The 23,967-nt window shown below is 35.9% G+C and overlaps 1 protein-coding gene across 2 annotated transcripts; it reads right to left on the bottom strand.

Moving 5' to 3' along the window:
• Positions 1–2,453: 2,453 nt before the first annotated feature.
• LOC123554905 (probable ATP-dependent RNA helicase DDX31) lies at positions 2,454–23,961 on the bottom strand. Of its 2 annotated transcripts, XM_053525298.1 has the most exons (19): positions 23,790–23,961; positions 19,783–19,890; positions 19,007–19,158; positions 18,560–18,690; positions 18,012–18,087; positions 16,273–16,384; positions 15,619–15,728; positions 15,219–15,260; positions 14,517–14,581; positions 14,064–14,183; positions 13,716–13,822; positions 12,123–12,379; positions 11,071–11,250; positions 10,514–10,662; positions 9,563–9,664; positions 8,585–8,666; positions 6,481–6,583; positions 5,852–6,041; positions 2,454–3,037 (listed from the first exon to the last, which is right to left on the bottom strand). In XM_053525298.1, the coding sequence occupies exons 5-19, from the start codon at positions 18,012–18,014 to the stop codon at positions 2,917–2,919; spliced, it is 1,743 nt and encodes a 580-aa protein (XP_053381273.1). In that variant the 5' UTR covers positions 18,015–18,087; positions 18,560–18,690; positions 19,007–19,158; positions 19,783–19,890; positions 23,790–23,961; the 3' UTR covers positions 2,454–2,916. The 2 variants fall into 2 exon arrangements, with proteins under 2 accessions (XP_053381273.1, XP_053381272.1); XM_053525297.1 differs by lacking the exon at positions 19,007–19,158.
• Between the last annotated feature and the right edge of the window lie 6 nt (positions 23,962–23,967).

The raw sequence follows: 23,967 nt of genomic DNA on the forward strand, positions 1-23,967 counted from the left end.
TGTTTGGTTTAATTTACACCAACACAATTATAGGTCATATGACAACTTTCCTGCGTTTGATGGTGCAAGAAGATACCCTACGTGTATTATTTTATCACTGGCGGGCACCTGGGTAGAACCAACAACCTGTAAGACAACTGAGTATGCTTCCTCATATCAAGAATTCAATGTCCCAAGCAAGGTTCAAACCCACTTTGGTGAGAGGCAGGTTATTCAAGGAGGTAGTATACCTCGTCACCTGGGTAGATTCAAATAAACTGAACCTTAGCAATTCATTGTATTTAGTGTAATTAAATGTTTTATCTGCAACCTTCTCAAGTTAGTCTCTGTCCCTTCAAGTACAATTTTTATCCAGGTTTGAAGTACATGATCCACCAAAGGTATGTTATATTTAAAGAATTAAACACTTTTCAGTTAAAATTCCGATTCACTGTTGTCTGTACAAGTCTGCATAGTTGATTTTTTACCAGTATGTGCATTAGCTTTGTAATACAAGCTTGAAATGTATGTCGCAAGGTTTGTGTTACCAAGGTAATGCATTTTCTCTCATTTTAAAACAACTATGTATGACAAGCGTTTTAGGTTTTTTTTCGACGGCTTCAGTGCCATTCTGTCTCTGGCCAAAATGAAATATTAGGGTTATATAATAAGCTGAATACCAATCACTTGGCACGGTACCCTATTTATCTTGACATTTAAAGTAACCATGGCAACAGAGATGTTTAAAATATCTTGCTTTATAGACTTGTAAAATTATTTCTGCAAATAATGGCTATTTAAAAATAACAAATAAACAAGAGGGCCATGAAGGCCCTGTATCGCTCACCTGACCTATTGACCTAAAGATCATCAAGATTAACATTCTGACCAAGTTTCATCAAGATATGTTCATAAATGTGGCCTCTACAGTGTTAACTAGCTTTTCGTTTGATTTGACCCCGTGACCTAGTTTCTGACCCAACATGACCCAGATTCGAACTTGACCTAAAGATCATCAAGTTTAACATTCTAAGTTTCATGAAGATACAGTCATAAATGTGGCCTCTAGAGTGTTAACAAGCTTTTCCTTTGATTTGCCCCCATGACCTAATTCTTGACCCAACATGACCCAGAATCGAACTTGACCTAAAGATCATCAAGTTTAATATTCTGACTAAGTTTCATGAAGATATAGTCATAAATGTGGCCTCTACAGTGTTAACAAGCTTTTCCTTTGATTTAACCCAGTGACCTAGTTTTTGACCCCAGCTGACCCAGGTTTAAACTTGACCTAAAGAGCATCAAGATAAACATTCTGACCAAGTTTCATTAAGATATGGTCATAAATGTGGCCTCTACAGTGTTAACTAGCTTTTCCTTTGATTTGACCAGGTGACCTAGTTTTTAATCCTACATGACCCAGATTCAAACCGGACCTTAAGATCATCAATATTAACATTCTGACCAAGTTTCATGAAGATATAGTCATAAATGCGGCCTCTACAGTGTTAACAAGCTTTTCCTTTGATTTGACCTGGTGACCTAGTTTTTGACCCCAAATGACCCAATATCAAATTCGTCCAAGACTTTTTTAAGGATAACATTCTGACTAAGTTTCATTAAGATTGGGCCAAAACTGTGACCTCTAGAGTGTTAACAAGCTTTTCCTTTGATTTGACCTGGTGACCTAGTTTTTGACCCCAGATGAATCAATATCGAACTCGTCCAAGACTATGGAGGGTAACATTCTGACCAAGTTTCGTTAAGAATGGGTCAAAATTGTGACCTCTAGAGTGTTAACAAGCTTTTCCTTTGATTTGACCTGGTGACCTAGTTTTTGACCCCAGATGACCCAATATCGAACTCAGCCAAGATTTTATGAAGGGTAACATTCTGACCAAGTTTCATTAAGATTGGGCCAAAAATTTGACCTCTAGTGTTAACAGTCAAATTGTTGACGACGGCCGGACGCCGGACACAGGGTGATCACTAAAGCTCACCTTTGAGCACTTTGTGCCCTGTTGAGCTAAAAAAAAAATGCTCGGAATTACATAAGCTATTAATTTTGCGCAGTAACTGACCTGTAACGTCATGACATCAGTTGAAGGCAACAATGTTTTTTAGCGTTTCTGCAGTAATTTATTCATTTTATCAGCATTATTAAACCATTAAGCATCAGATCTGAAACAGGAGAAGAATAAATGTACATACACATTTAGTGTGTTGTAAATGTAATTGTAAATCCTCGTGTTGGCTTCCAGTTGGGCTTGTGTTAAGGTATACTACCTCTTCAATCAGTCAGCCAATGGACGCTTGTTTCTACAATTTAGTGCAACTTTTACCTGGCTGACCAGTATGACTGAAAACAGTAAAACTGTTGACAACACATGACTGACAATGATGGGCACAGGATAATCTAGCAAGAACACTAGGTCTCGCGTGAAAAGGGAAGACAATTAATTAAACACACAATATATTATAATAAATTTATTTCAAAGATAACTTGGTGATAACATTTATTTCAAATAACAACAAAATACATTCTGCATGCTCAGGGCAGAATGTCGAGCCCACCAGCACCTTCGGCCTCTAAGTGTGACCCTTGCCTTAGACCTAGGGACCTGGTTCTTGTGCATGACACTCCGTTTCATAATGGTGAACATTCATGCAAAGTTACATTAAAATCCCACCATGCATGAAAAAGAAATGCTCTGGACAAACTTCAGTTTGACCTTTGACCTACAACTGTGACCTTGCGCATGGCACTCCTTCTCATTGGGGTAAACATTCATGCCAAATATAAACATGATTGGTTTATGCATGTCAAAGTTATGGTCTGGACAAAATCGCACGGGCGCACGCACGTACATACACTGACCCACCATAAGTTACAACTATATCGAGCTCAACACAAGCAGGCTCGACAAAAAATAAAACTCAGTGCCTTTTCTTGACATTTTTCTGTCTTTTTCTATTTGAAACTTTCTTATCTTTGGTGAAAACTAGAGGACTTTTATATTCTGAGACTGTATCCAGCTTTTTCATCTTCATTTTTGATCTGAAAAAAATGCGTAAAACATTTCTTCTGTTATAAAATGAAAGCATCTACACAATGTTACTGTTTAAGTAGAATTTCAGTTCTCTCAAAGTAAACTGCTCCGAAATCTAGGGAGAAGCATAAGGCTAAGTCAAACAAGAGGACCATGATGATCCTGAATCGCTCACCTCTTCCCACATGATCCAGTTTTGAGTATGACGTCGTTTTTTCTATTATTTGACATAGTGACCTAGTTTTTGAGCTCATGTGACCCAGTTTTGAACTTGACCTAGATATTATCAAGATAAAAATTCTGACAAATTTTCATGAAGATCCATTGAAAAATATGGTCTCTAGAGAGATCACAAGGTTTTTCTATTATTTGACCTATTGACCTAGTTTTTTAAGGCACGTGACCCAGTTTCAAACTTGACCTAGATATCATCAAGGTGAACATTCTGAACAATTTTCATGAAGATCCATTCAAGGGTATGGCCTCTAGAGAGGTCACACGGTTTTTCTATTTCAAGACCTACTGACCTAGTTTTTGATCACAGTTGACCCAGTTTCGAACTTGACCTAGATATCATCAAGATAAACATTCAGACCAACTTTCATACAGATCCCATGAAAAAAATGGCCTCTAGAGAGGTCACAACGTTTTTTCATTATTTGACCTACTGAGCTACTTCTTGATGGCACGTGACCCACTTTCGAACTTGACCTAGATATCATCAAGATGAACATTCTGACCAATTTTTATAGAGATCTATTCACAAGTATGGCCTCTAGAGAGGTCACAAGGTTTTTCTATTTTTAGACCTACTGACCTAGTTTTTGACCGCACATGACCCTGTTTCGAACTTGGCCTAGATATCATCAAGATGAACATTCAGACCAACTTTCATGAAGATCCGTTGAAAAATATGGCCTTTAGAGAGGTCACAAGGTTTTTCTATTATTTGACCTACTGACCTACTTTTTGATGGCACGTGACCCACTTTCAAACTTGACTAGATGTCATCAAGATGAACATTCAGACCAACTTTCATACAGATCCCATGAAAAATATGGCCTCTTAGAGAGGTCACAAGGTTTTTCTATTATTTAACCTACTGACCTACTTTTTGATGGCATGTGACCCACTTTCGAACTTGACCTAGATATCATCAAGGTGAACATTCTGACCAATTTTCATGAAGATTTCATGAAATATATGGCCTCTAGAGACGTCAAAAGGTTTTTCTATTTTTAGACCTACTGACCTAGTTTTTGACCGCAGTTGACCAAGTTTCGAACTTGACCAACTTTCATACAGATCCCATGAAAAAAATGGCCTCTAGAGAGGTCACAACGTTTTTTCATTATTTGACCTACTGAGCTACTTCTTGATGGCACGTGACCCACTTTCGAACTTGACCTAGATATCATCAAGATGAACATTCTGACCAATTTTTATAGAGATCTATTCACAAGTATGGCCTCTAGAGAGGTCACAAGGTTTTTCTATTTTTAGACCTACTGACCTAGTTTTTGACCGCACATGACCCTGTTTCGAACTTGGCCTAGATATCATCAAGATGAACATTTAGACCAACTTTCATACAGATCCCATGAAAAATTTGGCCTTTAGAGAGGTCACAAGGTTTTTCTATTATTTGACCTATTGACCTAGTTTTTGATGGCACGTGACCCAGTTTCAAACTTGACCTAGATATCAACAAGGTGAACATTCTGAACAATTTTCATGAAGATCCATTCAAGGGTATGGCCTCTAGAGAGGTCACAAGGTTTTTCTATTTTTAGACCTACTGACCTAGTTTTTGACCACACGTGACCCAGTTTCGAACTTGACCTAGATATCATCAAGATAAACATTCAGAGCAACTTTCATACAGATCCCATGAAAAATATGGCCTTTAGAGAGGTCACAAGGTTTTTCTATTATTTGACCTACTGACCTAGTTTTTAATGGCACGTGACCCAGTTTCGAACTTGACCTAGATATCATCAAGGAGAACGTTCTGACCAACTTTCATAAAGATCTTGTGAAATATATGGCCTCTAGAGAGGTCACAAGGTTTTTCTATTTTTAGACCTACTGACCTAGTTTTTGAAAGCAAGTGACCCAGTTTCGAACTTGACCTAGATATCATCAAGGTGAACATTCTGACCAATTTTCATGAAGATCCATTGAAAATTATGGCCTCTAGAGAGGTCACAAGGTTTTTCTATTTTTAGACCTACTGACCTAATTTTTGATGGCACGTGACCCAGTTTCGAACTTGACCTAGATATCATCAAGATGAACATTCTGACCAACTTTCATAAAGATCCCACGAAAAATGTGACCTCTAGAGAGGTCACAAGCAAAAGTTTACGGACGCACACACGCACGGACGCATGCACGGACTGACGGACGGACGACGGACGCCGGACACTGCGCAATCACAAAAGCTCACCTTGTCACTTTGTGACAGGTGAGCTAAAAAGGTTTAAGCAACTTTTTAACGACAACTGCTCCGTCACAAGTCTTGAATAATAATAACAGTTGTTAGAAGGCGGGTTGATCGACTATTCTAGAATGTTTGGAATCTAAGAAACGATATAAGATAACCTTTTCATACAAACATTTGGACAAAGATCTATGATGTGTCCTCTAAAGTGTTAACAAAGTTTTCTTTTATAAAGGTGCAATCAACAATGTCTGTCTAGCCATTACTGGTGTATTAATATTTCTGTCCAAATTTTTCTTCCTTTTCCTTGGAACAATATTTTTTATTACTTCATTTTATGAATCAGTCTGTAAGTAATAAGTCTAAAACGGAGATGTACCTGTGATCCTGTTCTGTATGTTTACGTTTTCTACTGCCAGAATTCAAGCCACTAACATGTCCAATATGTGACGGTGCTTCCCTCAAACCAAATGTCTTGGCAGTATGGCCAAGATGAAGATTTCGTATCTGGAATACTGACTTCAGGTTATGTGGGTATGTGGCATAAGCACGTATTGTTGACTGAAAGGCTGTACAACAAAAAAGAATTGTCAGAAAATAGAAAATCTTTATTTAAGTTTGACCAAGTTTTATGAATATCCTTTAAGCTGTTACTGTTTTGTTCTACTTTTCTTCAGCTCAGGTAGCTACTATGCACAGAGCAGAGAACCATTTGAACAAGAAAGATGTCAAAACAAGGATGGTAAGAATCTATCAAGTGGTTCATGACGAGAGCTTTTTTATTTTACGTTTTGGTGATCTATGTGTGCAGCAGTAAACATACTTGTATGAACAACATACTAAAACAACGGGTCTGTCTCAAAAATTTAACTCTATAGGCAATAGCTATATGCACTTCAATATGACAATAATTTCACTGACACAGGGGCATGTTAAAAATTATTAAACAGATCGCTATGACAGTCACTGTAGTTATTTTATAAGATGGACCTGTATATAAAGTAATACCTCTCTTTGCAAGGCTATCCATATCATTTCCATTCTTCACATACAATTCACAGCAGTTCTGTAGATAGGTTGCTGCCTCTTCTACTGTTCTTGGAGCTTGTCTCTGGTGAATATACCACAAGTCAAATTACATAAACAATACCATAAACTAAATTAAATAAACAGACTGCAAAACATTGAGGCATTAACATACAGGCATTTTCAGCTACTATACATGCATAAATTGAGGAAAAAAACTTACCAGCTGATACCAACACATTACAAACATGTTGATACACCCTTTGAAGCACTTTGTATGGTAGCCATCTGCACAATCATTGCCAAAACTTATGGAATTACATGAGAACCTATATTCTGACTAAGAATCTATGTTCTGGACCAAGACTTAGGTTTTCTGAGGACCTAGGTTTTCAAGTCCCAAATGAAACATAACAAGAGGGTCATTGACCTTAAAGCGCTCACCTGTGTATAAGGATTTAAGTGTGCTTGTATAACGTAATGGTACAAGTATTGATAGGTTTCTTCCATGTTAGCCGTCACACACATTCTTTTACCTAGGGCAATAGTAAGACAGTAAAACTCTGATATCATGCGCCAAAAATCAAGGCTCTAGCCGTTATTGATTCAGAGAAGAAGAGTTTCAAAGTTTTTTATATAAAAGTCTATAGTAAGTACATGTCACATACAGGGGCGTGGCCATTTTTGACCTTAGGGCAATAATTTAGTCTATTATGGTAGAGAGTTAAACCCTCATATCAAAACTCAAGAGAAAAAACTTTTAGTGTGGTAGCTGAAAACCTATTTTCAACCAAAATCCATTCAGTGGTTTTGGATGAGATTTTGTTTAAAGAAATTGTTGATGAAAAATGACCACCCGCTCTGGCTGCCATGTTTTTTAACGAATCAGAATAATTTGAACAATGTTGGTAGAGGGTCACCCCTATATACATATTGTGTAAAGTGGCCACGCCCTCTGGCAGCAATATTTTTTGACAAATCAAAATAATTTGAACAATCTTGGTAGAGGGTCGCACAAGGACCATTTGTGTGAAATTATATTAAAATTGGGCCAGCAGTTTCACACAAGAAAATTGTTATAATTTCCACTATATACATTTAGGGAAAACTGACCACGCCCCCTGGCGGCCATGATTTTTGACAAATCAGTATAAGTTGAACATTCTTGGTAGAGGGTGACAGAAGGACCATTTGTGTAAAATTATTTTAAAATCGGACCATTGGTTTAGGAGGAGATGTTATTTGAAAGTATTTCTATTTTTAGCTCTGGCCTATGTACAACCAAGCAGAACCGTTTGAACAATTTTGGAAGAGGACCACTCAAGGAACATCCAGACCAAGTTTCATCAAAATCCATTCAGTGGTTTTGGAGGAGATGTCGTTTAAACACAATTGTTGATGACGGACGAGTTGACCAATGGATGGACACAGCGTGATCACAATACCTTACCATTAGCACATTTGTGCTCAGGTGAGCTAAAAATTTAAAAGGTCAAATATTCTTCACAACTTTTAAGCACTTTACTGCTATATAACAATCCTCTAAAGTTTTGTAACTCTACGTCAAGTACATTTAAAGATACATGGAACATAAACGTTTATTCTTTTGACTTAGCCAAGAACTCTGGCAAAGTTTATAACTCTGGCAGAGTGAAATATAAAAAAAACTTGGGCGCACAAATTCAAATGCTGGATAATACTCCTACATAATTTCATGAATCTAAGTAAAATATATTTTATGATATATGCAACACAAATTTTAAACCACTTTGTGTATTTTTCAATAGATCAAGTACCATAAATCCAGTTTGGTTGAGTGAAATCCCAAACAGAAAACCAGGTGCCCCTAAAATCAGTCAAGCAGAACCATTTGAACAAGTTTAGAGAAGGACCACCCAACATTCTAATGGTTTCAGAGGAGCTGTCATTTAATGAAAACATTGATGGATGGACAGCTTATGGACTTAACATGAACGATCACATCAGCTCACCTTGACCACTTTGTGAGGAGCTTAAAATGACAAACCCCATAAATATGATTGTATGTTTAAACCTTTAGGTATCTTAACAGTAAGAACTAATATACCTGTGTTTCTTCTACACCTGGAAGACTGGGCAGTAATTTTGTTACATCTTCTAGTACCATACCAAGCTTTAACTCTTCAATACTGAAACAATTAATAATAAAGTTGATCATTCAATCAAATAGGTACAAATTATAACACATGAAGGAGCTTCAATGATCTTGTTATCTTACAAGAGGGCCATGATGGCCCTAGATTGCTAGCCTTAGTTTCACATTTCAAACATGTTTCTTTCAGGTGATGATTTAGCAATTTTGGTAAAATCAGTCAAGCACAGTCATTTGCAAATAATTGGGAAATAACCTAACAAGGATACTACAGGCCAAGTTTGTGTGATCCCAGCAGCAGATCATGAGAAACAGTCCTTCTATGGTTTTTCTATTTAAAGCTTCAACATCCAGTTAATTTAGTCACACACAAACCTATTGTAAAAATCTGAGAAAGGACATTATAAAGATGCTACTAACCAAGTTTGGTGATCCATCAAATAGTTCATGAGAAGAAATTGTACACAGGTTACTGATAATACTATTTGTAGCTCTGGCGGCCCAAATCAGTCAAATGTGAAAATCCAAACAGTTTTTTTACAGGAACTTACAAGGAAGCTACAGATAAGCTTGGTGACTATCCATCAAGCCGTTTATGCGAAGTTGTTTAACTGTTACTTTATTTTTTGCTATGTCGGCCTCAAAAATCATTCAAGCTGAATTACATGAATTAATTAAAGAGAAGACCTTACAACGATGCTACAGATCAAGTTTGGTGATGATACATCAAGTGGTTCATGAGAAGAAGTCCTTTAAAGGTCAAATGCTAATGCAAGATGAAGGACGATGATCAATAATCGCATCACCATGATGATAGCTAACCCCCGAGCCATAGGTTCAGGTGACTTAATAAATTTATCACTGTTAAATCCAATCTTCTGTTTACTGTCTTACAATTTTTATATATTTATATAAATGAACAATAAATAATACCTAATGTTGTTTCCATTTAGATGTTGCACAAACTCTATTTCTGATGGCAAAAGAAACATGACAGTGCTACCAGTTGTTCCAGCTCTAGCAGTTCTACCAACCCTACAAGAAAACAGAAACAATTCCAAACAAACAATATTCACTGGCTTAACTATATATGCATATATGGACATGCATATACTTAATTTTGCCAATTTCTTTTGTCCGACATTATCTTTCCTACCAAAAATACTAACTCTCTGGCTAGTCTGTGTACCAAAACTTTGTACTTTTTAACTGTCAAAACAGGAATGTATGTACTTATACCATCTGTATTTTCATACAAGAGACCCTAAAAGGACCCAAGTGCCACCCTTTGCACAAATTTGGGAAATGATCTAACAATAATGCTACACACCAAATTTCATGAAGTTTCAATAAAATTATGAGAGGACCTTAAAATGATCATACAGATCAAACCTGATGAAGACTCATGCCATTCATGAGGAGAAGTCTTTCTATCTAAAGTATTTCTACCTTTAGCTCTAGCAGCCCCTAAAAGAGGCTGAGTGCACCCATTTAAATAAAACTGGGAGAGGAACTTACAATAATGCTACACACAAAGTTTGATGTAAATCCAAAATGTGGCTGATGTCAATAAGTTTTTAATGGTATTTCTAATCTGAGCTCTAGTGGCCGCCCCTAAAAAAGGTTAAATGCCCCCATTTGAACAAACCTGAGAAGAGGACCTCATAATGATCCTACAGATCATGTTTGATGAAGATCCATCAAGCAGTTCATAATTAGTTGTTTAAAACTGTTGCTTTTTTTTCAGCTCTAGTACCCGTAAAAGGGGCCAAGTGTCCCTATTTGATCAAAATTGGGAAAGGACATTATAATAGTGCTACAGACCAAGCTTAATGCAGATTCATCAAGTGGTTCATAAGAAGAAAAGAATAAGCAAGTTATTACCTGTGAACATACTCTGTGACACCAGCAGGGCAAGTATATTGTATCACCCACTGTACAAATGGCAGATGTAGACCTCTGGCAGCAACATCTGTACACAGCATTACACCAGACTTGGCACTGCAGAAATCATGAAATGTTGCTGTTCTATCCTGAAGTTATATCAAATTAGGCTCCTAACTCACTGAGATTTCTCTCTTCTCACAAGAATGACATCAACATTGCTTGACAAATGCCAACTGACAATACTTGATACAATAAACTATAAAGTCAAACAAGAGGCCTAGTAAGTCCCTGACATGAAGCAGACTGAGTTTGGTGAACATTCTTGCAGCAGTTCTTTAAAAGTTATTTTCGAGTTCTTTTCCAAATTTGCTCTGAAGGATCAAAAATCATTAGGAGAAAGTTCATTATAAAAAGTTACTTGCGATGAAGAGTTGTTTTTTTTCAATTTGCAAGTGTGGTGGCCCCTGCACCAAAACTAAATACCCCTAAGCCATATTCCTCGAAGGGGGGCATAAAAAGCTTTTCTATCTGAGTAAATATAAATCAACCGATACCTTCTGTGTCATGTCACCATGCAGATGGTATACATCTAGACTGGTTCTATTTTCTGAATCTGAATCTTCCACATCACTTCCAGTACTAGGATATTTACTGAGATGCTGAACCAGTCTGTACAAAAATTCCACACCATCCTGTGTTGATGTAAATACAATCATCTTCTTTTGTAGTTCTCTCTGTAATTTAAACATTCTTATTTAACAATATACTGGCTGGGAACCAGCAGCTTGAAAAAAATCTGTGTTTTTCCTTCATTATTTTCTGGACGGAGCAAACAAAAAATAGGAGGTGCGCAAGTTTATATCATGATAAAAACTCATGCAAGTTTTCATCAATTTATATCAATTACTTTTTGAGCTAAACACGTCACAAGGTGATAATGTACGTTTTTTACTACATCAGGGGCAATAACTCTGGAAATAGGTGGCGGAGGCAGATGAAAAATAGAAGGTGCGCAAGTTCATATCATGATAAAGACTCATGCAAGGTTTCATCAATCTATATCAAATACTTTTTGAGCTAGGCGCGTCAAAAGGTGAAAATGTGCATTTTTGACTATTTCAGGGGCCATAACTCTGGAAATGGGAGGCGGAGCCAAACGAAAAATGGGATGTGCGCAAGTTCATATCATGATAAAGACTCCTGCAAGGTTTCATCAATTTATATCAAACACTTTTTGAGCTAGGCACATAACAAACTTTGGAGGCACGGACGTCTGTCTGGACAAGACCAAATATATATGCCATCCCCCCCCCCACTCATGGGCAGCAAAAAAAGATATGTAGTATTGCTATTGTACATGTAGGAGCATTCATGGGTAAAAGGGTATATTGTATTCATACTTTGCGTACAAGAATGATAAGGGGTAAATTATACCTTACATGTAGCAATTGTCCATAGGTAGCAGGATACCTTATGTTTAGGAATGATCACAGGATATGAAATATTCATTCCATGCATGCAGGGATGATCACAGGAAAAAGGGCATGAACCATTCATACAATACATATAGAATGATCACAGGTAAAGTTATATTCAGTACTGTTACCTTGCATTTTGTGAGTATCAGTGTCAGCAACACAACAAGTCGTAGTTTACATGGTGTTACTACAAAATACTGTTTCAAACTTTTGGGTAATGCAAACACTTCTTTGTTTTCTTGTTTAGATAGGTCCTCCACTGTTGTGTGATGTTTGCCAGAAGCATTGCTAGATGATTTAACTGACAATGGATTATCTGGGCTACTTTCTGTGATGGAAACTTTCTGTGGATTATTTAATGACATACCAGCCAACTTTTCAACACCTGTAAAGAAAAGATATCTAAAAATAACTTTTTTACAATCAGTTTAACTTCAAATTCTTGGAAAATACTTCGATTTGCCAAAATATGAATGGTCTATTTAATCAATTCTTATTTCTTTAAAAAAAATGGGCAATTAAAATTGACTTAATAAATTTCAGCAATTTGGACCAATCTGCTGAACAGAAAGGATCAAAAGGGAAGGTAGAAACCCTGCATCAGTATAAGACTGCGGCCTTCAACCATTCACATGAGTATATGGCCAAGTAATTTTCATGAAGATCCAGTCAAAAATGAGATTTTTGGAGTGCTAAATGTTTTTCTTTGATAAATATGACATAGTTAGTTTATAAACCAATACCACCCAGTTTCCAACAATACTTAAAGCTCACTGCGATGCACTTTGCTTATACACATAACTTCTGTAATGTAGACACAAACACTAACATTGATATAAAGGGGGACAACAATAGCTCTATTTCTTGAAAATTACAAACAGTCCAACTAAGTAATAAGATCATAATAAACAAGAGCTCGTCGAACACAAAATGCCCCCCTTGATGCATTCAGTAATTGCACAAGGAACAGAAATTATTTGCTCACTGTAAACAAAAGTTCTACTGTTCTGGTTAAATGTGACATTGACCTTTGACCTATTGACCTCAAAATCAACAGGGGTCATCTCCTGTTCATGATCTACTTCCCTATCAAGTTTAGTGATCCTAGGCCCAAGCGTTCTCAGGGTATCGTCTAGAAAGGGTTTAACTGTTCCGGGTCAATGTGACCTTGACCTTTAGCCTACAGATTTCAAAATCTATAGGGGTCATTTATAGGTCATGACCAACCTCCCTATCAAGTTTCATGATCCTATGCCCAAGCATTCTCAAGTTATTGTCTGGAAACGGTTTAAATGTTCCTGATCACTGTAACCTTGACCTTTGACCTACTGACCTTAAAATCAATAGGGGTCATCTGCTGGTCATGATGAACCTCACTATCATCTTTCATGATCCTTGGCCCAAGCGTTCTCAAGTTATCGTCCAGAAACCATTTTAACTGTTCCTGGCCAATCTGACCTTGAACTTTGACCAAATGACCTCAAAATCAAAAGGGGTCATCTGCAGGTGATGACCAACCTTCCTATCAACTTCCATGATCCTAGGCCCAAGCATTCTTGAGTTATCATCGAGAAACAGATTGGTCTACATACAGACCGACCGATAGACAGACCGACCGACCGACTGACCGACAGACATCTGCAAAACAATATCGAAGGGAGGCATAATGAAGTATCTAGAGGGACTATAAGTCAAGCCGGAAATGTTAAAATGAAGCATACCTTGAGATAATGTTGCTGAGAGAAGTACCGTCTGTCTTTCCAAGCTCTGTTTATTTATAGCTTGTACTATTTTAGAAACTTTTTCTTCAAACCCAAGATCGAACAACCTGAAGACAAACAAAATATTACATGTAACCAGGAAACATTTTTACTAGAAGAGTACACATCTACTGACTTGTATGTGACTTCAGGTTCCTAAACAGTACTTGCACTAAGGTTGAGACTAAAACCTATCAAAATAGAGATTTACTAAATCTTACACAATTATAGGTCATATGGCGACTTTCCAGCTTTGATGGTGGAGGAAGACACCAAATGTTGATCTAGAAATGTTAGCAAACAGCTTACCTATCAGCCTCATCCAGCACTAGCCATTTTATCTTGTCTAGTAGCAGACTCTGTGTATTTTCTATGTGATCTAGGAGTCGACCTGGAGTGGCCACCAATATATTTATACCCTTCCGTAACCTGATATACAAAAATATTGCCACTGCATAACAACTTGATATTACTGAGTTAGGGTTTTCAGTTTTAAACCTATAAGTGAGCATAAATTTGAAAGATGAGAGGTTTTAACCATTTGCAGACTAATATATGCTTAAAATAATCATTTCGTGTTTGAACTGCTTGGAGACAAATATGGCATAAAACAATACTAATCTTATATTTAGTAAATTAATCTACTGCAATGTTAAAATTTCTAAATCATTGTTAGTTGCTCTCAGATAAACTAAATTGGGTCTAAAATATAACTACACTGACAAGTAGGGAAGACTTCATCCTTTATCAAGCTGACCTTACCTTGCCTTTTCTGCCTTTCTTTTTTCCCCACCCATGATGCATCCTGGCACTAACCAAGTGAATGGCTGAAACAAACATTAACAAGAAGGTTATCATAGCATTATATCACTCCGGTTACATAACTAATATGGTAATGTTAATTTTAATGAAGTGAAAAAGGTTTAATGTTTTCTTCATTTCTTCATAGTTTTGTTGATCCCTTAATACATTTTCCATGCATATCTACATTTCATGGTGATCCTGTGTAAGAAGTGTTACTGAAATGCCTTTAAAATTGTGGAAGAAGGTTGTCTATGTCTAGGGACATTTACTCTGCAATGTTTTAAACAGGCCCAGAAAAATATCAAGTCACCAATATCTACACTTCAAGGGGACCATATCTATATAATTCTTATATCTGTTATTTCAAGCAATCTGACTGGTTTAGCCAAGACATGCACACTTAGATGAACCCCTTGTTGATCATTTTTGTATTTATGCGCATATTTCAGAGCTGTGTCAATGCTGAAACCAATTTCAAATTAATTTCCCTAAAGTCCTTAGTTAGTATCATAATGATTATGACTTTTAACATTTTTTTCTTAAACAAACTATTAGATTTAAATAAAATTAATCTCATTTAAAAACAATCACGTGTATTGCCATACAAAACACTTTATAAAAACTTTAAGAACTTTCAGATGACTGCTTGTGCATTCTTACCTTTAACAACTTGACAAATACATCATAACTTTGCAAAGCCAACTGAAACAGAGATGTACATAATCATGCTTAAAGCTGTCTAAAGCAATACCTTTTACTGTATCCAATTATCATCCACTCTGTTTAAACAATTATATAACGATAATGATAAATCAGACTTGCTACAAAATTTTCACATAATTAAAAATTTAAGAATTTAGGAATTTGGAGGAAAAGAGTATGCTAATCGGAGAATTTCCTTTTTCAAAGTTTTTTTTTTTTGTGAATTTTAGCAAGATGTGCAAAAAGTAGAAAATTTTAAGAATTATAGAGCCACTTGGAAGGCTGCTATCTGCAAGATACTTCAATAAAATGGTGTGTTTTGTCACCTATCTCTAAGATATTGCAACAAAATAGTTACCTCTCGAGTTGGCACTATGATAATGGCTAAGCATCCATCAGATCTCTTAAGTTTTGGAGACAGCGTGCATAACTTCTCTACAATAGGTATCACATATGCCATGGTTTTACCTGAATAAAATCATCAACAAAAAATTAAAACAGGTCTGTAACTAACTAATGTACACTAATTTTCAGTGCAAGTATATAATTATATGTATATCCGTATATATGTACCACATTAGTTGTTTTTCCTGATGCCTTCAATGTCTTAAGACTTCAAGCTCATGTGAATGAACTGGTGACAATTTCTTCTTGTAAAATATATGTATTTAGCCTACATTGCCTACATTGTAATTGTATTTTGCTATAAGCATTTTACTGATAAAGTAAGTTTATCTGGAGGCTGAAAATGTCTGTGATCACAAAATAGCCTGTTTAAATGTTTGCCTTTTATATTTCTAGTTTATGGTTTCAGATGGTTGGACAACACCAAAACTATATTCCTCCGCCTTCGGTGCAGGATGATAAACATTTGTCAACTGGTTCATGAGAAGAAGTTGTGACAGTTAACTATGGATGCCAGAGCATCAACCTATACTCATAACTCAACCTTGAACCCTTGTTTCAGGTGAGCTAAAACTTCGTCAAATCTGCTGAAATATTCTTTTCTCACCTGAGCCAGTTTGTGATTTAACCAGCAGATCACGGCCACTGACAAGAAGTGGTATCGTCTGGTGTTGAACAGCTGTCATTTTGGTAAAACCTAATTTCTCTAGATTACTTTTCTGAAAATAGTGGAAAGACTGTCAGAGATATCAAACTTCATTTAAAAAAACACAACTTTTCATTATATTATGTATTACTTCTAAATAGTTCTTTCAAGCTAAGATTTTGCTTTGAAATTGCAAACTGAAACTAAAAGTAAAACTGCAAAACTTACAAATTACAAACATGTATGCTCCCATGATGGGTTGTCCCGTTTTCAGTCCCCTGAATACAATGACCTTGACCTTTGACTTCCTTACCCCAAAAAGAATAGAGGTTACATACTGCCTTAAGTTAAATAATACTATTAAGTTTGAAGGTTCAGGGTCAAATGGTTCTTAAGTCACCGGGCCGTAACCATTTTTAAGGTTCAGACCTCTGTGACCCCGATCTTTGACCCCAAAAACCATAGGGTCATCAGCCTAAAAATGCTAGCAAGTTTGAATGTTCTGGGTCAAGTGGTTCTCAAGTTACCAAGCAGACACAGTTCCAAATGTTTAGGCCCTTGTGGCCTTGACCTTAAACCTATCTATACCAGAAACGATACAGGACATCTACTTCAAAAGCCCAATCATGCTATCAAAGTTGAAGGTACTGGGTCAAGTGGTTCTCCAGTGAAAATCGTTTTCAAGGTGCAAGCCTACCCATGTGGCCTTGACCTTTGACCTATTGGTCCCAAAAACTATGAGGGTCCTCTACTTCATACATCAAATCATGCTATCAAGTTTGAAGGTTCTGGGTCAAGTGGTTCTACAGTTATTGAGTGGAAACAGTTTTAAAGGTTCAGGCCCTTGTGACCATGACCTTTGACCTATTAACAAAAACAATAAGGTTCATCTACTTCATAAATTCAATCATGCTACCATGTTTGAAGGTTCTAGGTCAAGTGGTTTTCAAGTTAGTGATAACAGTAATGCTACAGACAAAGTTTAATGAAAAATGATCAAGCAGTTCATGAGAAAAAGTTGTTTAAAGTTATTTCTACTTTCAACTGTAGTAGCCCCTAAAAGGAGTCTAGGCCCTCCCCACCACCACACACACACTTTGATCAATTTTGGAGAGGACCTTACAATGATCTTTCAGACCAAGTTTGATGAAGGTCATCCATAAAATTCAAGAGGAGAAATTCTTGAAAGGTATTTATATACATAGTATTTAGCTCCAGTGGCCCCAATTTTAAGAAAGTTAGGTTCATGAAAATAGTTAAATATATTTCAGTTGAATTTTTAGCTCAAGTTGGGCCCAGCTCCCCCATTTGTATAAATTTTAGATAGGACCTTATATCAATGCTACATACCAAGTTTGAAGTTCTATCAAGCGGTTCATGAGGAGAAGTTGTTTAAACAATTTTCTATTTTTATCTTTAAAAGAGGTAACTGGAACCATCTGATCAAACTTGAGACAGGACCTCGCCAGGATGCTACAGACCAAGTTGGTGAATTCTGACCAGTAGTTTCAGAGGAGAAAAGGTTTATGTAAATTGTAGATGATGGACACTGGACTAACCATCTATACCAACAGCTCAGTTCAGGTGAGCTAAAAAGAAAAAGGCCAGTTACAAGATTTTGGAATGATATATGATATATCTGGTATGTCAGCACTGCAGAATGATAACATACCTTTATTTATCAACTGATATAAACTTACCATATATGGGTGTAAAGGTGCATCCTGAAAACAGTCTGATGAAAATAAATCTTCCTTCACCTGGGTAACATGGCAACTGAAATGAATTCCTATATATTCTTAAAGGTAAACTAATTTCGATATTAATCAAGAGCAGTCTAATGGAAACGTTAATGAAATACACATGCTTAAACTTTTTACCATTTAAAAAAAAAAAATACAATACACTTTTAACTTGCCATAACTTACTACATAATTATATATCTTTATTTAGATGGGAAACACATGTCATATTGTCCATTCACTGTACTTTCTATAGAAGCAAAGATCTAACATATTTTGCATCAATTGATTGCCGGTTTGAAAATACATAAATAAAGATTTTATTATCATTATCATCCTAATGCAGATCCCCACAAATAAATATCAAAGAATCAAAGAACTGATACTCCACTGCCAACTGATTTGCCAGCAACCAGTTAATGGGTCTGATGTATCCATACACTGAACAGAAATTTTAATGACTATTTCAGTGAAAAAGTGTGCTTAACAAAAACTGGTTAATATACCTTTTAACAGCTGGGATATCTGGATTGTGGGAGAACAAGGATGAGATCACAATTCCTGACTTTTTATGTTTTTCAAGTTTTTGTTCTGTATTATACTCTGTCAACTTCCTGCTTTCTTCACCTTGCACTGACTATAATAACACATAAAAACTCTGCACATCAAAATGAACTCTCTTCTATCCAAAGAAGTATAAAATACACAGAATGGCAACTGGCTGTAATCTCGCGTGATCTCGTGTCAGAGCGTGAATCGGCATTATCTTAGTAAAAACAAACATCGGTGAGCATGGAGTTACAATTTATACCTTTAAAACTACATTTGAAATACATGTTAGCTTCTAAAACAACATTAGTTTAATGTGAAATAGTCTTAAGACACAAAGTACACGTTTCTTACCATCAAAAGAAGCGTGGTCATACAGTGATAATTAATTTATTATAATTTACCGATGAATAATTTCTTTCGCATACAAAATGGCACGTGGAGAACGCATCACTTCCGGTAAACGAGATCTCATTCAGTTGTCACGTTTTTTTTGGCGAGATTTGCTCTATATGCCTTTCAAGTTGCCGATCTTTTTTATAGCTCTTTGTTCTATCTAAATATAATTTAAACCTAAAATACTTAGAAATGAATTACCCCTGTCAATCTAGGACACCTGTATTTTAATGAGTTAAAAGATGTAGTTAATAATCATAAATATTTAAGAGACTTGAGTTATTTTTGCTTATTTTGCTTTTCTGATTAATTGGCAAAAATAACTCCTCCTGTATTAACTTTTCAGAACAAATGTACAGCTTATAGGAAGATTAAACTTATTTTACATAATTTTGGTCTGATATTACATTTAACCAGACAGAACAAAACTCTAGCTGAATTATGAACACACGGCAAACATCAGGGTCCCTAACTCAAGTCTCATTAGAACTGCATGGTGTAACAATTCTCATTAGAACTGCATGGTGTAACAGTTCTAGCAACTGGTTCAGACCTAGGGTGAAAAAGCAGCAATGACTGTAATTAGTAATTGACAATGATTACTTACAGACTGATTATGCTTAATGAATATTTAACCTGTAATTCTAATTACATTCTGCTTACAAAATTGTATCTGAAATAAATGTTGATAAAACATCAAGAAACTTTGATCATCTTATTCACAGTCATCAACTGTAACAGAAGGCAAGGTAGGCACAGATACAGTCATTTGTAGCATGATTACCTGGGTAACACTGTTATCATGTTCTGCAGACTGATGTTCTGGTACATAAGATGTTCCATGCTTCTTTTTGAACTCCTTCAATGACTTTCTTGCTTTAATTCTTTGACCCTTAAACATAAATTCTTAAGAGTGAATGTACATCAACCAAAATGTGTACAAAAGAATACAGCCAAGAATTACATGCAATATGTCCCAATCTAAAAATGAAGAAGTGGCCTAAGTTAAAAATTCAGCGGGTATTGAAGAAAAGAATCAGCCAGAGGATTAGCAGATTTTTCTGGTAGGTCGTCCACTGGACAACTGCATTTTCCCAGTACAAATCAGTAATGCAATGACTTTATGAATTAATCAGACCATACTGGCTAATATAATCGTACAAAGCTGCCATTCTGTCATACATAAGGGGTGATAAATGGGCCGAAGTGACAATCCTGAAAAAACTGTCTACCTATCTCATAGTCATACTGAAAACCAACCTACCCTGCCACTTTTAAAGTCTTAACATTATGCTTGGCTAGGGGTTTGGTAACTTGATCTCTTGACCCAGCGTCTAGAAGTCTGGTAATCAATATACATGTACTGTTGTGTACTGGATTACAAGACTTTTAGTGTATTATGATAATTGCTGGAGAAAAGGTATATGATTAGATGTCATAAAGTTGCCATTATTTTGTTGCTGTTTTTAGCAGATATTTTTCTTTATAAAATAGCTCTCATTTTGGGGATGGAGACATACTGAATATGAAAATTTAACACCGATTTATGTAAGTCACTGTTATTTACTCAAGCAGTAAAATGAATTTAACAATTTATGAGCACAATCCAAGTCTTAGATAAATTATTAAAAGCGTAAGTTAAAAGCTATTTTAATATTTCAATCCTGATATATAAACACAAAATTGAGCAAAGCTTCCATTACAGCAAATTGCTGATTACTATCAATAATTTATCGCATTCGCATCAAGATTTTCTAGGGATTAAAAGATATAAATTAAAACTTCTGTTTTCTGTCACTTTCAGATATTTTAAACCACGAAAATACGAGAGCAATTTTTTAAAATCATCTCCTGTTTTTGACAGACAAATTATTGAAAGTGAAAAGAATCTTGGAATTCATCTTCAATATGATCTGAAATTTAAACAAGAGGGCCATAATGACTCTATATCGCTCACCTGTTATCACTGCACTTCAGGACAAGAAAGTCAAAAAATCGTAATCAAGATCAATCAAAAGAATCATGAGTAAATATAGTTGAAATTTTCTTAAAGGTACAGATATGTCAAAATACACCTAAAAATTGGAGGTACCATCCATGTTGTACCACAGAAAAGTGGTCTCGGTTTTTCCCTGCGGCCAATAATAAAGAAGTTACTAAATAAGCTATTTATAGTAACATAAAATAAAGTAACCCCTGGGGCTGGGTCAATTTGACCCTGGGGGGGGGGGGGGTCAAGATTTGAAATTTTTTTGTAGAGGTCCACAAGGCAATGCTGCATGTCAAATATCTAAGCTCTTCTGGTTTATTTTTAGAAAATTTTGAAGATTTTTCTATGTAAAATCAAGTAACCCCATGGATAGGGGTCAATTTGACCCCGGGGGTCATAATTTGAATAAATTTAGTAGAGGTTCATTAGGCAATGCTGCATGTCAAATATATAAGCTCTAGGGCTTCCGGTTTTTCAGAAGAAGATTTTTTAAGATTCTCTTATGTAAAATCAAGTGACCCCTGGGGCTGGGTCAATTTTGACCCTGGGGTCATGATTTGAATAATTTTAGTAGAGGTCCATTAGGCAATGCTGCATGTCAAATATATAAGCTCTAGGGCTTCCGGTTTTTCAGAAAAAGATTTTTTAAGATTCTCTTATGTAAAATCAAGTGACCCCTGGGGCGGGGTCAATTTTGACCCTGGGGTCATGATTTGAACAAATTTGGTAGAGGTCCACTAGGCAATGCTTCACACCAAATATCTAAGCTCTAGGCTTCTGGTTTTTGAGAAGAAGATTTTTAAAGTTTTTCCTTTCGGTTGCCATGGCAACCAGAGTTCTGCATGGAATTCAATTCTTTGAATAATTTTGAAAGGGGGCCACCCAAAGATCATTCCTGTGAAGTTTGGTGTAATTCTGCCCAGTGGTTTTCAAGAAGAAGATTTTTTTACAAATTGTTGACCCATGACGGACGACAGACATCAAGCAGTCACAACAGCTCACCTTGTCACTTCGTGACAGATGAGCTAAAAACATATTTATAAGCCTTGAGCTTAATCGTGCAAACAATCTTGTAGGTCTCATTTAACAATCTTTTTCTTATCTGAACAGAGAAACATTATTGATTCTATACAAGAGGCCTGTATCTAAAAGGATTTCTCTCTATCTGTTCTGGGGGCTTTATCTCACTCTGTCCCTAGGGGTCAGATCATTCTGTGTCTGTACTAGTAGAGGATGAATTTCACACCCTGTGCGGCTGCATTTGCTATATGTAAAGCACCTTTGAACATGTTTATCATGAAAAGGGTGCTATATAAATCTGGTATAATAATAATAACGCTTGTTAGACCCATCTTGGATTATGGAAACACTGTGTGGTACCCGACACTGAAAAAAGACATTTGGATAATTGAAAATGTTCAGCGCAGAATTACCAAGATACTGCCTTTCTTACGAAGACAGACTAAAACAACTGAAATTGTCCACATTACTGTATAGAAGAAACCATATGGACTTAATACAAAATTCAAAAACATTGAAAATATTGATGACATTCCTATATGGATGGTATGTTTGAATCGTGTACTGTGATTTATCCTCCATCATTTTGGTCCTACAAAGTTTTGACTTTTAGATAGGCCCCAACACAAATATATAACAATCTGCATGAACATCGAATTATTTTGACCAAGATATCATGGTGATTCTAGATTTAATACTGGTCACTAACATTTATTAATCAATCATCATTAATTACTTTATTGTTTAAATTCATTTAACATCGTAAGTGTAACATTAAACGGGTAGAATACATTAATCGACGTAGAAGATGAAAGACGAGTACCAGAACTCCAGGAGATTCTACAAGACCAATACAACAGGCTGGTAACATTGCCCGATTGGGCTTTCGGCATAAAAACTAATATTACTTGAAAAATAATGAAGATAATTCTTTCAAACTTGGTCCATTTATTAAGCATAACATATGATGCATGTTAACACAGAAATAACTTTGTTGCCTTCAGTTTTGTTAGAATTACTTCCCTTTTTCAGATTTTTCAGATGATGCATAATTTTTGAAGCCCCAAAAAAATTAGTTTTTAATGCAATGTTTAAACGGAAAAGGGTTCAATGGCTTTCTATTGCTCTGAACTTGTGCGCCAATACCTTTATTCTATATATTTAGGGTGAATAATTTGTTTCTAGTGCAGATGTATATGAACACTTTTTTACAGCTAACATTTTTTTACTATGTTGTAAGTGAAAGCACAGTAAAATGTATACATTCCTGTACAAGCGCAATAATTTAGAGCATAAAAAAGCCATTGAACCCTTTTTTGTTTTAAACTTAGCATTAAAACATATGTTTTTGAACTTCAAAAATTATGCGTCATAAAATTCTGAAAAGGAGAAATAGTACTATCAAAACTGAAGGCAACCAAGTCATTTTAATTTTAATTTGTATCATATGTAATGCTTAATAAATGGACCATGTTTGAAAGAAATATCTTCATTATTTTTCAAGAAATATTAGTTTTATTGTCGAAAATTTATTACCCTGTCAACAAAAAAGGAAAGCCCGATCGGGCAATGTTACCAGCCTGTACAAGTATTACTGTATTTTACATCATAATTATATTAATCATTTTCTAGCAAAGTTCGACAAAAAGTATCAAAAGAGGTGCCGAAAAATGGGAGACGAAATGATCAATTTGAAATCGTCACGGGGGACGAAATGACCAAAATGTGGACGAGTTGACTGGGGACGAGTTGACTAGGGGACTGTAAATCTAGTATAATACCCTGTTTCCTTTAATACGGTTTCTAGAGTCCAGCTGAGACGATATCTTGCTTGATATATTGATATTCAAACTGATATTTGAATCAATATCGTCTGACATCTTCATTATTTACTATTGCTTTCGTTTTACGATTCTCGCATGGCACCTGGGGCGAATATTCGTACCCACCTATCTCGCG

The sequence above is a fragment of the Mercenaria mercenaria genome, chromosome 15 (assembly GCF_021730395.1).
Source record: "Mercenaria mercenaria strain notata chromosome 15, MADL_Memer_1, whole genome shotgun sequence".
Taxonomy (NCBI): Eukaryota; Metazoa; Mollusca; class Bivalvia; order Venerida; family Veneridae; genus Mercenaria; species Mercenaria mercenaria.

Coding starts and splice junctions, on each gene's coding strand:
- LOC123554905 (XM_053525297.1), bottom strand. CDS start 23,894: ATGAAGATGTCAGACGATATTGATTCAAATATCAGTTTGAATATCAAT. Junction 15,261..15,618: donor TCATAGTGCCAACTCGAGAG/GTAACTATTTTG, acceptor TCTCTGTTTCAG/TTGGCTTTGCAAAGTTATGA. Junction 10,663..11,070: donor ATGGTGACATGACACAGAAG/GTATCGGTTGAT, acceptor ATATAACTTCAG/GATAGAACAGCAACATTTCA.